Here is a 14,718-nt window from a genome sequence, read left to right on the forward strand (position 1 = left end):
GCTGCAGAAGGCCGGAACATAAAGAATAAAAATCTTAGCATTACTGATGGTATTTATCATGGTTTTAAAAATCGAACCGGACCGGCCGATTCGACTGGTTCAACCGTGAACCAGTCCTAAGGCCGGTTCGGTCCTCTTAAGAAACCGGTCTAGCGGCCGAGTTCTTAAAACCGTCCGGTTCAATTATAATATAATTTAATTTTATATAAAAATATTTTTTAAAATATTAAATTAACTTAAATATGATAATATAATTCCAAAAGTTTTTAAATATTATATACATTAAATACAAATGTATCACACCAACATGATTCCTTCATCCCATGAGGGCTCTAAACTCATGCATACAAGACAATGTATATAAATAACAAAACATAAAGCTCTTAAGTGATGTGGGACTAAACAACTTGTATTTTTTAGTTCCAACAATATATGCATGATGGATACTTCTATGAGAAGAGTCGACCCCGGTCCGACTGGTCGAACCGTGAACCTTTTCTTCTTCCGGTTCGTTATCCGGTCAGATTTTCAAAACCTTGATATTTATATTTTTTTCACGTTGAATCAAGCAATGACAATCTGACAATGATACCATACAACACAAAATATCATCATTTATACAATACAAATATGGCATATCATATATCTGCATATACATAATGTCTTTGCTGGAAGATAAATTCTTTTTATCAGATGCATATAAATAGGCATTCAAGATGAATGAAAAGTTAACAAAATAGATGAATATCCTCAATTAAAAGAATAAAAACATAACAAAAATATATCTTCCAATCTAAAAAAATTTCAAGAGACAGCACTCTCTACCAAATAGCAAAAAATACCAATGAGATCTAACAACAATACTCATTCAAAGGATTGAGTGTCAAGTTTTAATGTGATCTAGAAACAGCATGCGTTGGAAATTTTATTATTAGCTTTCAATTGAATAAAAAGAGAATACAAATGATGAAATATAGCATGTACTATTAAAATTTAGGGTTTTTTCAGAGCGATTGTAGTTTTCAATAAAAGTTGTTATAGATCATGGAGCAGCTTCCTTGCAGTTATTACACTCTAGTTGATACGATTATAAATTTTGCTTTCCACCGCAAATTTCTAAAAACGAACAAGAAAGTTGTAGCCCAATAAAGCAGCACAAAAAAATAAGTAAAAAAAAAAAACATATAGCTTATTCAAGGACAAGTGTAGCAAAAATCTCAGACAATGCAGCATATCTTTGAGTGTTATAACACAGTATAAAGCCGAATATTAGAATTTTTTATCTTTGAGTGTGTGCATATACTGAAACTTTGATATTAGTGCTCTACGAGATATCCCTATCAAAAATTAGTCAATATACAGGTTTTGTTTACCAAAATGTAACACCAACAATGTTACAAATTAAAAAATATTATACAGGACCTTTTACCAATCTACGTTGATCATCCAACCAAACCAATATTTCATTAAGTTGTAAAATTTATGATTAAATTTAAAGATGTTTAACCTAGCAACAGAGAATATAAAATACAAAGAATAAGACAATTTTAAAAGAAATCGGAAATTTGATAGGAGAGCATATCATCAATCAGCAATAAACTAAAAAAAGTATGAATTTTAGTTTATTATTCTTAATTTTTGAAACATTAGAATCAGTGGAAGAACCAAAATTTAAAAAACAGGCGGTGAAAAAAAATCTTCTAAAATAAATAAAAATTAGAAGTTTTTTCTTTCTAAACTAATATAAATGGATTAAAAAGTTTAAATTAAAAAATTGTAAATAAGAAATCCTATAAAGTATATATATAATCAAACTATTATGTTGAAGCATCTTAAATTATGCCCAACACTTCTTCTTTACATCACAAATAATTGATTTTGCCTTAAAACTCATTGCAATATAACTTTTAATATATGTTATCAATGAAAATGCAAGGAAATCATCTTCCATCTATTTATAACATGACTTGACACTCTTCGTTGTTTAAAATCTATGTAAACTGTTATAGTCAATATAGGTATAGCTAAGAGCAATCAAATCAAACGATCAACAAAACTACAAAAGGATATATGAAAAATTTTCTTGACTTCCCAACATTTGAGGTATATTAAAATTTATGGAGAAATTTCAAAAGAAATTTAGTTTAATGAGCTTTAAATTTAAAATGCTATTATGGAATTTTTAAGTGCTGTTTTTTTATGATAGAATATAAAGTTAAAGAAGGTTTCTCACATAAGAGGTCATGATTTTAGAACAAACACAAAAAAGAGAGACAAGACCTTTCCAATACGGACATCCACAGGAAGTTTCGCCAAATGATAACCAAGCGGTGACAATTCCTCATATCCTTCAAAGGCCCCAACCTGACAAAAGTAAACAGAAAATATTATCAATTTTTATAAGGCATCTAATTAGATGTTTTTTACCTAATTAGTAATAAAAGAAAATGGAAAAGTGGGGCGTATATTATTAATTAGCAAATTAATTGTCATACTTTATATAGCAAGTCAATTGCAGAGGAAATAGCCTCTTCTCCGGGTGGTTCTAATGCCTGGAAAAAGAAATGAGAAGAAAACCACTAAAAAAGAAAAACGAAAAATGGATTCTACAAGTATTATTATAAAAAGATAACGAATAAAACAAGAAAAAGGAATTTTGCCAAAAAACATAGAAAGTTAAAAATGGAGCAAAACAGACCTCAGAGAGAAAAGATTTTATATCACCTAGAGAAAGAGATTTGATCTGTAGACACAAATCAGAAAGTTGCATCCGTAGCATTTCCGGCACCTTCAATAAATTTAGCAACAGATTTACAATTTTTGAAGCAATAATATCAAGAGTGATCAATGCTATAAAACATTCTGTAAATTCATGATGATGAAAAAATTTACACCCAAATAACTTGAATCATGAAATGTATTGTTCAATGAAAGCACAAGAAAGACAATGAGGAGCTATAGGAGTGTTGAGCAAAAGAGTTTTCCATTGCTTCAAATGCATCTGATAGAACACTGGTGCAGAAATTTAGATTTTAGCAAGCACAAATCAGATTTATGGGAGAAAAACCTGAAGGAAACCACTTGAAAATCTTTGAAATTGCTGAAATAATAAAGAAAAAGGACAAGATACAGTGGATCTTCAATTCGAGAGGAAGATCCTTCTCTCCAACTCTTTAGTTGAAGAATAGAGCCAAAACAAACTTTGGAGAAATATAAATTCTACATAAACATCACATAACCTAATCCTAGAGAGAAAAAAACTACTTAAAGCAAAAGCACAAATACAATTCCCTAAACAGACCTTGATTTTGAATTTTCCCTCCCAAAGCTTTCATTAATTAAATCCTAAAACCCTATTATAACCCTACTAGGCCTCACTAGGCCGTCCGCCCCTTTGCTGGGTGGTAGGTCTATTTCAACTGGAATAGACCCAAACCTATCAACCAGCTCATTAGCCGGTATAATAATACCCCCTCCCAAACACTCACCTTGTCCTCAAGATGAAATGATGGGAATTGGGACTTCACCCTTTCGTATGGCTCCCAGATGGAGCCATAGTCTGGTAGGCTCTTCCATTTAATCAAGACTTCCTTATCCCTCCCTTCTCCGTGCTGTACCCCATTAAGCTTAAACGGCTTCAACACCACCTCCAAATCTTTAGTCAATGTCGCCGGTAATGTCGCACTAGCGGCATGCTCCCCTAGGGCCCTCCTCAGCTGTGATATATGGAACGTTGGATGTATGTTGGCAGTCAGGGGAAACCTCAGGCAATAAGCCACTGCACCAATCTTTTCTAATATCTAATACAGGCCAAAATACCTCGAGGTCAGTTTCTCGTTCTCCTATTGGCCACTATCCTCTATCTGTAAGGACGTAATTTTAAAAACACATTGTCCCCAACTTGGAACTGGAAGTCTTTCATGTGTCTTTCTGCTTGCTTCTTAATAATCTGATGTACTCTCATCAGGTGCCTCTTCAACTCCTCTAGCATCCTATCCCTTTCCTCCAAGTACAACTCTACTGAAGAGACTGGTGCGCTCCCATGCCCAAAATGCACCAAGTGTAGGGGTCTTTTTCATACAACACTTTGACTGAGTTCATCTGAGAAGCTGAGTGATAATACGTGTTGTACCAATACTCTATCAATGGTAGCCACTTGGCCCACACCTTTGAACACCCCTATTGGTTCGAAAATATTCTAGTAAACAGTCCTTGAACTTCCTCTAGCATCGAATGGGTCGTCTCATGTCCCGTCATTGGTACCATGCCAGTGCCTTCCCTTCCAAACACAGTCTTGCCGCTGTCAATTTCTCCTCATCAATCAATCCATTGACTGCAAAGTATTGCTCTACCTTGTAGATCCAGCCATGTGCGTCCTCTCCCTCAAAGATGAGCATCTTCAGTTTCCTCACCCTCGAGTCACCCCTGTTTCCCCTAACTCCATAACCTCCCATTCCTTGAATAGAAAGTGCTCCCCAGTGGTCACGATTTTCCCTCCGTCAATCATACCCGAGCCCTTCCTCATATTCCCCTCTTCTCCTTTCATATTCAGCACCCCGGCGGTAAAAATCATCCCTTTTCCCCACAAAATCAACACCCATCCTTTCATAGCCCATACTCATCTCCTCTCTAGAAAATGGTTATAGATGAGGCATTCCATCATTTTCCTCAAGGATCTCCACTTATGGATTCTCCTTCCCCCTAAATGAGTTCGGATTTATGCATCTCCCATTGTTACTGGTAGTCTCCCTTTCTTGCGATGTCATCGGATTTTGTTTGCCCTAAAACATCTTCTTCATCATATCTTCCAAGGCGACGAACCTTCCATCCATCTTTTTCATGGATGGAAGCAAATTGATTCTAAAAATCAGCAATTTTTTACTCAAAATTTGTCTTTAGTTTACCTATTTCTCCCTCCAATACTTCAACTTTCCTTCCGGCTATTTTCCTTCCCAAGGCTTTCAAGAAGAACTTGCGGATGAAATTTCTTTGCTGAAATTTCTGGATTTGAGCCGCCAATGGTCCCAAGACAACGCTCTGATACCAATTTGATAGGAAGTACTTGAGTTCGTAAATAACCCTAAGGGTAATACTTGAGTTCACAAGCAAACCTAGCAAGAATTCGCAAAAACAGCGAGAAACATGGCTGATTTCAAGGGGAAATCAGCAAGAAAAATACATGGAATATAGTAGATTGGAGAAGAAACACGAGAAATACTTTGATTCAATCCAAGAACAAGAAAAACAAAGCAAGATACAATTTTCTTCAATTCGAGAGAAAGAAATACTCTCCAAATCTCTAACAAACCTATAGCCCACACCAAAACAAACCTCAATCTCAAAATTTCAGCCAATCTCAAGATAACCCTAACCCTAACCTCCAAAAGACTAATTAAGGCCAAAGGAGGCTTACAAAATCCCTAAACAACCTCTAATTCAAATTTTCTCTCCTAAACGCTGTTTAATTAAGCAAGTGAGACCCATTAGGGCTTCCATAATGGAAACTCTCTCTGTAAAGTTGGGAGTGAATTTTGGAAGCACGGAGCGTTCAAACAACCTAAATATATTTTCAATTATCTTATATTCAATGGATGTTAATTGTTCCTCAGATATAATCATTCCTTAAGCTATCCTTTCTTGTGAAAAAAATAAAAAAAAGGCGAACATAACTCATTTTTACTCAATTTTAAGCAGTGTCTCTTCTCATTACTAGTTTGTATTTGTTCAATGCACCGACAATTTGAGAGGTTTACTTATAGATCTTTTTTCAAATAATAATAAAAAAATTTAAACTTTTCCATTTAAAAGGAAAGCATATAATAAAAGTGTTCATGAAATGATGACCATGATATCTTTAGTGCTTGAATACCATGGTACCATAAATGCATTTAAAAATTGATACATAAAATGTGATTGCAGCACAAAAACTAAGACAGCATTACAAGGTTACTGAGAAAGAAAGAAGACCTGAAAGGGGCGCATGAGTTTCTCAAACCTATGGAGAGTATATAAGCAAAAGCAAATTCCAGGCCTTACACGACCAGCTCTCCCTCGTCGTTGTTTTGCATTTGCCTGAGATATCCAATCTTCAACCATGCTTGACATTTTCTGTACAAGATATGATGGTAAAAACATAGAAATACAAACCACTAATGGTTATATTAATGTGGATAAATAAAAATGTTGACAAATCATGTATTTATTATTATAGATTCATCATTCTTCCTTGTTTCGCTATCACTGGGAAGGGGGATAAGCAGAACATCATCATCATTAACCTTATCCCCAACAATTTGGGGTCAGCAAAGATGTAGGGTAAGCAAATTAAAAAAATACCAAAAAAACCTCTTCTGCCAATTATGTGTTTTAGCATGCAAAAAAAGATGTATAATTACCCGCCATTGACCAATACATTAGAAAATGAAGAAGCATGCTAACATGACAGAATTATGAAACAACAAGGTTGATTTCTAGAAAAAGTATAATATGCTAATTACTAATGTCAAAAAATAGGCCTATAGGTTCAACTAGTACAACTGAATTGCTCATGAGAAACCCAACTGAGGGAAGGAAACTTATCAGTTGTCTAAAAGGAATATTGGATATAGGCATATTATAGTGGGTAAAAAAACAAGATAATGCATTGCTGCATAACGGGATGTCTTGCAGGGGAACCGTTTTATAGGATCGTCCTTGATGGCAGGCATAACAGGGCATAGGGGGCATGTGCCAAGAATAGGAATGTAAATCGCAATGCTAGATGCTCCCCAACAATAAAACTAGGAGGTGATGCAAAAAAATTTATTAATTTAACAAACTGGTATTAAAAATGCACTACCTAGTTCTTAAGAGTATTGTATTTATTTCACAGTTGTTATTGCAAAATGCACTGAAAGTAATCCAGGAAAACACTCCTTGGCTCCATTTGTGTATCCTGTTTTCAACATTCTTTTATGTTGCTCAAATTTTTTTAATACATTAAAATTATGTGCTCGCGAGTTACAAAACAACTTTAACATAGCATAAAAATAGAACAATAAAAAACTGGAACTAGGAATCAAATAGACAATCAATTTGAAAGATCTATACAAGAACATAGATAACAATAATCACGTGCAAGTAGATATTGTACTGATGAGAATCAAACAAGCTCAAAGATAAGAATCAGCACGTGAAAGTGGGTAAACTGGGTATTGTACTGATGAGAATCAAAGAACAAAACATATTCATTCTTAAGAACAAAAAACAAAGCATGCTATCAGTCAATGACTAACATTTTTAATTTTGAATTTCAAAATTTTCAATTTCAAAAAGTAGTTATAGTTCTTGCATGATGTATACAATACATGTAAAACCCGAAAAATATCATTCAGATGCATAGCACACATTTCAATGCACCGCAACAAAATTAGGAAAAATTTCGAAGTCGTCGGAATTCGAATAAAAAAATTTATTAAATTCTACGCGAAATTTCGATCGAAACGACATAAAGAACCTATACCTAATTTCGCACGAATTTAAAACTAAAAATCGTTGAAGTTAGTTTAAGTAATATTTCACCTTTATACCCAAATTACTCTTATGATCCTAAACTATTAGGAGAAAGGTGCACGTGTAATCAGGCATTTATTTCTCTTCCTTAAGCCCTCATACACCTAAGGGACAGAACCATTCGGTCCCTTGCATCCTTTCCGTTCGACCGCACGCGTGGAAGGGGAAGAGGTGTCGGGTGCTTGCGAAATCCGGCGGGCAGCGGTGCTTTCCGGCGAAGTCTTGGAGGGAAATCAAAGGGGAAAGGCTAAGGAAGAAGGAGGTAAGCTTCTCTTGCAAAGAAACTCATTTTTTTCCCTAGATTTTCTTAGTTTTAAATTTTAGGGTTTGCTCAAATCTTAGGATTTTCAAAGAAAAAATGATAGGGAATGATTTAAGACATGATTTAAGACATGAATCTAACTTATTAAAATGAAATTTTGCTCAAAACTCCAAATTAGGGTTTCATTAAAATTTAATTTTTTTCTTAGGAATATTGTTAAGAAGGGTTTAAAAACACTTCTAAGCATGAAATTTGAATTTATCCTAAAGTTTTTGTGATTTCAAAAATTAAGGTTTTTCCTAATTTTGATATTTTGAGCTAAGTTATTAACTAATATTATTCCTAGGAGTCTTGGGAGGGCTCTAATTAAGAGAAAATGAGATTTTGATACAAATATTTTTTCCCAAATCTCTAAATTAATTTAATTTGAAAAGTAATTAGGTTTAACTATAATATAGGTTATGAAAAATAAGTTAAATTTTAATTGGAAGGAAATATGAAAATTTTGGGTTCCTAAAATTAGGATTTTAATTAAATCCGAAATTTTTATGTTAAAATTCATTAATTGCTTAGGTAAAATAATTAGAGAAGGAAAGTATTTAATAAGAACATTTGAAAAAGGAGAATAGGCATGTATATTAAATTAAGTAATTATTTTCTTTAGGTGTTAAACCTAAGAAGAGATTGGTTCGAGGAGATTTGCAAAGTGCTTAAAGTGATAATTACATTCTAAATTTCATATTTTTTCTTTTAAGTATGTTTATGTTGCAATTGTTCTTTAAGAGGTTAATTATTTTGTCTTGCACATGGCCATAATTGTAATTATGTTGCATTATGCTTAAGATGTTATTTGCATCTTGAGTTGCATATGGATGTTTATGTTTCATTTCATGTTTAGATAGAAAACTCTTCATTTGTACAAAAGTTCACTTTCATGTTTAATCAAATTCATTTTAGTGGATCAAATATATGTATGGTTGATATGTTCAAGATGTGTATGGTTCATATGTTAAATCATCTTATGTTATGATATCAATGTATGTAAGTTTGTGAATGTTGAGGCAGAGTACCAATACAGTGCACTTGCATAATACGGCTCTTCAGGGTAATACAACTCTTCGAGAAAAATGATGATAAATGGCCAAATATGATATTGTATATGACCAGTACAATATGGGTACTCTAGTAGGGATGTTTATATTTATATGAGCAATGTAAAAGGAAGTTTAGAAGTTTATGTCTCAAACTATTCATTTCATTTCATAAAGATGTTATAGATATATATACAAGTTTAATTAACATTCATATTGATTCATCTATATTGCATATGAGTTTAGATGTAATTGTTATTTGTTGAGTTTAGCTCATTTCCTAGTTTTCTAATGCTTTTCAATAGACTCTGCTGCTAGGCGAATGGTTGAACGACCCTGATTTACGTACATTCATAGAGGACCGGAGGATAATTCCTAATATATTTTCTTTAGTTGTTGCAAAATGATTTTGTGGGTGGATGTTGACATGATAAACTTTTAGCCATCCTTTATAAATCCTATGATACTTACATATGAAATGTTTTGTTATACAATTGAAAGTTGTTTTTAGATGCGCTAATTATCCATTGAGTTGTTTTAGATTCACATATTTCATATTTTAATGATATTGGCATATTATGTTCTAACATTTAAGTCCGACATTCATTCCCGCCTCCTTTATGCGAGCTCACCGGGTCGGATCGTGACAATACATTTGAACAATTCTCTTAATTTTTTTAAGATTTTTAGTGTCTTCTTAATTGAAATGAGTCTGGGACTATTGGGGCTAATTAGGTCTCTAGCATGGCATTTGTATGGTTATATCAGCATTTGGATGAACATATAGCTCATAGGAACACCCAATTCAAAAGCTGATCAAACCAGACACCAAATCAAAATCACTTCTTATCTCCAAGATTTCCGTGCATCATTCAAAACTTCTTGCTTTTTGAGATGAATAAGAGTTGGATTCATTCTTTTTTTTAACTTGTGAATTGTTCTCGAACCTTAAATTCAAGTATTTAATGTATTTGAACGGAGCACATGCTAGGTGATTACTCTTGGCCAGTGGCGGAGCCAAAAATTTTTTCTAGAGGAGGCACAAATTTTTCTTTTAAAATAATTCCTTCAAATTTTTTCATCTGGGCTTAGGATCGGTAATGGCAATTTAAAAAAAAAATTAAAAAATAAATACTAAATATAAGATGAAAATACTTACAATTTATAGTGTTTGTTCTTCATATTTTGAAAAAATGAATAATAATATCATTATCAATACAATCTAATATTTATTTCTCAATATAAACGAGTAAAGTATCATTCATCCACTGATATCTCCAATTTTATTTCGAATATGAGTTTTTATAATAGTCATTGCAGAAAATGCTCTTTCAACTCCTACTGTTACAACCGTCAAGACTAAAGTAAATTTTAATAGTGAAAAATAAAAAGATATAAAATGTCCTTGTTTTGTATCATTGTCTCAGCAGGACTAAAATATTTTAATAATGAAAATTGGGGATCATATTAAATATTCATGATATAAGTTTCCAACTGATTTTCAAGAATTGTCAAATTAACATGACTAAAATCACATAGATAAAGATTTGTCAAATGAATTAATCTGTCTTTATAAAATGCAAAAAAAGAATTATTTGAATTCAAATAGGAATAGACAAAAGCAACTCCGTATTCATTTTTGTAAAACGATTATTTAACTTTTGAAGTTGCATATCATTAACTACGTAGAATGTTTCAACTCGAAAATGATGTAAATATGGAATATCCTGAGCTCTTGATTTAAAAGATTTGATTACTCCGCTCGAACAACTTCCTTCGAGGTCCGCGATTATCAGCTATAAACATTAATTTCTCCTTCAAAATTCTTCATAATAAATCTAAATTAAAGTTTTCATTCTCTTCCTAATCTACCCTAAGTTCTCTCTCTCCCTCTCCCTCTCTCCAAATGATCACATAAAGCAAGCATATATTCTAAAAATTCATAATTTAACCAAATTAACCCTTTACCCTAATCCTAATTTAATTTAAATAAATTTCTATTTTCGGATTTAAATTAATTAGAAATTAGAAAAAATAGTATTTTGAAAAAAATCTCAAAATTTCACCATTAGAATATTCCTACAACCCTTAGGAATAAACTTTATTAAGAGATTTCATAAAAAATCAACATTTGGGAAAACCATAATTTTAGAAACTTTAAATTTTTTTGGAGAAAAGCATATTCTCAAGTATAAAATTATTTCCAAGATCTATCCTATTCAATTCGTAAAGAAAAACTAGGTTTTTATCAAACCCTAAAAAATTTCTCTTTCGAAAATCTAAGAGAAAAGAAAGAAATTCTTAATTCTAATCATACCTTGACTCTCTCTTTATCATCTCTTAAGATTTTCCAACTTTGGCCGTCGGAAACCACCCCCAAAAGCCGCCGCCAAAGCCTACCCAAGCGTCCGCCCTCCTTCTCTTCGTTTCCTTCGGTTTAGCCGAACAAACAAGCGGAAGAAATATGAGGGGACCGAATAGAATCGGTCCCCTTAAGGCTTAGAGGGAAAAATCAAATTACCCAAATGCCCTCACTTAAAATATTCAAGCTTTTATAATCATTAAGGGTATCATAGGTATTAAGAGACTTCTACTAATTTTAATTTCTAAATTAAGCAAAATTAGATATAGGTTTTATATACCAAAATTCTTAAAATTTTACATAGAATTTTATAAAATTATTTTCATCAAATTCTGACGACTTTGAAAAATTCACTTAAATCTAGTCGCGACACATTGAAAAGCATGCGAGGTCTAAAACTGACATTTTTCGGGTTTTACATCGGTTTTGTTGTGTGACAGAAAAGTCCCCCTCAAACGTAAGAAAAAATTCTATAAGATGGTGGTTAGACCTGCAGTGCTTTATGGAGTAGAATGTTGCTCATTAAAAGAGAAGCATAATATTTAAGTTAAGTGTTGCAGAGATGAGGATGCTCAGGTGGATGGCTGGCTTTACTCTTAGAGACAGGAAACGAAATGAGCATATACATGAAAAGGTTGGAGTAACTCCAGTGATAGATAAGATTAGATAGAGTTGCTTAGATGGTTTGGTCACACAAAATGGTGGCCTTCTGATGACCCGGTTAGGAAAGCAGATGTATTAAATTTGACTTATGTTAAGATGGGTAGAGGTAGACCTAAAAAAAATTGGATATAAAATATTAGAAATGATCTTTTTTATTAGATTTAAATGAGAATTTAACTAATAATAGGGCACAATTGTCATGACTTGGCCTGGATGCTCAATTTAATGAGGCGGAAATTAAAGTCGAACGGTAGGATCAAATCGTTTCAATTCATAAGCAATACAACATCAAATTTTTTCCATTTAACTGAAGAGCCACTAACAAAAATTTCTCAAATACTTGATATTTATATAAATCTTAAATTACATATTTTCAATTGCACGCCATCTTCTATAGATGAACTCTTCTCTTTCGGCCATTTCAAAAATTTTAGAATCTTACATGAAAATATTTATTTAATGGACTGAGCTTATAAAGTAAACTTAGTGGATAACTGTTAAAAATAATCAACATGAAATAAAAATACAATACACATATAATATTTAATATAAATCTTATTCATTTTCCCTTATCTTTATTTCATTCACTTCAGTGATTTATACATATCATATCACATTCCTTTATAACATTTATAAAGCTTTAATATATATTCCTATTCTCATTTAATTTGTACATGAGCACCGTCTAAATATACCAAAGATACAACCATTTCCATTTCCTTTTTTTTTTCATAACATTTTCCTTTTACGTGCATGGGTATGATATTCCTATTCTCATATCATACCAGCATGCATATCATTTTCCCTTTCTTTTTCATTTATTCATTCATTTTGATACATTTTCATATGTCATTTCTTGGTATGCATACTTTCTTAATACATACATGTATCATATATATTTATACATCATTTTTCATATTTACACAATTTCGTTCATGTCATTTCATTCATTCATTTTCCATCGTAACAATATCTATTTTCATTTATACATTTAAACTTACTGCGTTTCAAACATGATAGTTTCTAAAAAGAAGTAAAACTTTTGAAGTAAAACAATGATATAAAATAGTATGTCATGTTCGAAAGAAAATACAAAATATTAAAAATTTCACAACTATGATTACCCACTTTAATCTTTCAAATCGATCATTGTCACAACCTCAACCTCAACTTTCTTTCTTGTTGAATTCTACAACTTGGTTTTTTTTTCTAAAATTCTTAAAATTAAATAATATAAATTTTTCATGAAAATAAGTTGTTGAATCCTACAACTTGATTTATGATGTCGTGTCCGCGTCATACCTGTATCCTGTATTTTTAAGAATTGACGTGTCCTGTATCTGTATCGTGTTGTATTAGTGTCGCCTTATCCGTATAGGTGCAACATAGATATCAGGTAGTCCTTTGTCTAACAGTTGGTGGAATACCAAACAGACCTTCACTAGTATTATATAAATGCAATTAAATAATGATTTTATCTTCTTTATCTACATCTTTAGATAATCATCTAATACATGAATAAAGACCATCAGATATTTACTTATCCTTGGCAATATTAGGGTTACTGAAGAAAAATATTAAGAATTTAAAAAATGTGCCACTGCATATAGAGGTTGGTGTAGTTGCACTTTCCATCGTCTATCAATAATTTTAACAATTTGATCATATTTATCACTATTATTGAAGCTTGTAATAATTGCCTCATTTGCCCTATCGAGTGCTTTATATATAAAAACCATTAAGGACTTCCTTTCTCCATTGACCAATCAAAGAACCTTCAATTAAGGACTAGCCATTTTTAAGGCATCATAATAGTGTTCCAGAATGATTGCTACAAGATGGTATGTTGAGATTATTTTTAGTTTGTCTCTTTTGCACAATGACCAAAAATGAACTCTCTGTAAGTAAACATTTTCTTCAAATTCAATTTTTGTTGAAGAAAATACTGTAAAGCCAAGAAAGTTATTGTGAAATGAGTATTGATGGTTTTGACAAGTGCTCTTCGATCTGTGCACCTTATTATTAAATCAAGTAAGCAAGACAGAATATATAAAATTATGTACCGCCACCTCTTTCTCAAAACATCACCTTAGCCTTTGAATTTTGAAAATATCCTCCGATATTAAATTTAAACAGTGAGCAGCACAACGAGTCCAATAAATATGTGGATATTTCCCCATCAATAATACTACTGTAGTGTCATTAAAAATTCTTGTAAGATAAAAATTCATTTTTACATGAAATAATATATGTTTATGTTATGTCAAACCTGTAAGGACATTTTCAAATGCATTAACTAACAACTTGAATCATATTCTGTGGACCAATAACCTCAATGTACTTGCAAAATAATCTGAGCATCTTCATAGTATTTTTGAAGAAAGTACTGGCATCTATTGACTCTATGAATACAATACCTCTCAGACAATTCAGAAGAAAATTAATTAAACTTTTCTAATTTATCGAAATCCATCCATCCACCATTAGTGAATAACCATAACGTACACAATCTTCTTGATAACGTCGTAATAGTTCATATGTATGTCCAATCTCTTTCTTCAAACAAATGACCCGTACCTCATGATAACTAAGGGTTTCATTCCAGGTTCAACCTATCCAAGTGCATCGATCATAACAGGGAAATTATCATATACAGGCATCATACATCCATATACAAAAAACTTGAATTGTTCTTCCCCTCATTTCCTTTTTAGCATCATCCATCTAAATTGACATTTTCTCTACTTCACCACATCATCAGGATTTGGTGTAAGATAAGTATATAACGG

The 14,718-nt window shown here is 32.1% G+C and overlaps 1 protein-coding gene across 4 annotated transcripts in view; it reads right to left on the reverse strand.

Moving 5' to 3' along the window:
- LOC110104796 (DExH-box ATP-dependent RNA helicase DExH7, chloroplastic-like) overlaps positions 1 to 14,718 on the reverse strand; it is an 89,283-nt gene that overhangs the window by 37,388 nt on the left and 37,177 nt on the right. For all 4 annotated transcript variants that reach the window (XM_020834047.2, XM_020834048.2, XM_028693150.1 and 1 more), the window contains exons 8-11: positions 5,968 to 6,108; positions 2,699 to 2,788; positions 2,496 to 2,552; positions 2,281 to 2,364 (exon numbers count right to left, since the gene is read on the reverse strand). In XM_020834047.2, the coding sequence (XP_020689706.1) occupies positions 2,281 to 2,364; positions 2,496 to 2,552; positions 2,699 to 2,788; positions 5,968 to 6,108 (372 nt within the window). The remainder of the gene's footprint in view (positions 1 to 2,280; positions 2,365 to 2,495; positions 2,553 to 2,698; positions 2,789 to 5,967; positions 6,109 to 14,718) is intronic.

The sequence above is a fragment of the Dendrobium catenatum genome, unplaced genomic scaffold (genome assembly GCF_001605985.2).
Source record: "Dendrobium catenatum unplaced genomic scaffold, ASM160598v2 fragScaff_scaffold_231, whole genome shotgun sequence".
Classification (NCBI taxonomy): domain Eukaryota; kingdom Viridiplantae; phylum Streptophyta; class Magnoliopsida; order Asparagales; family Orchidaceae; genus Dendrobium; species Dendrobium catenatum.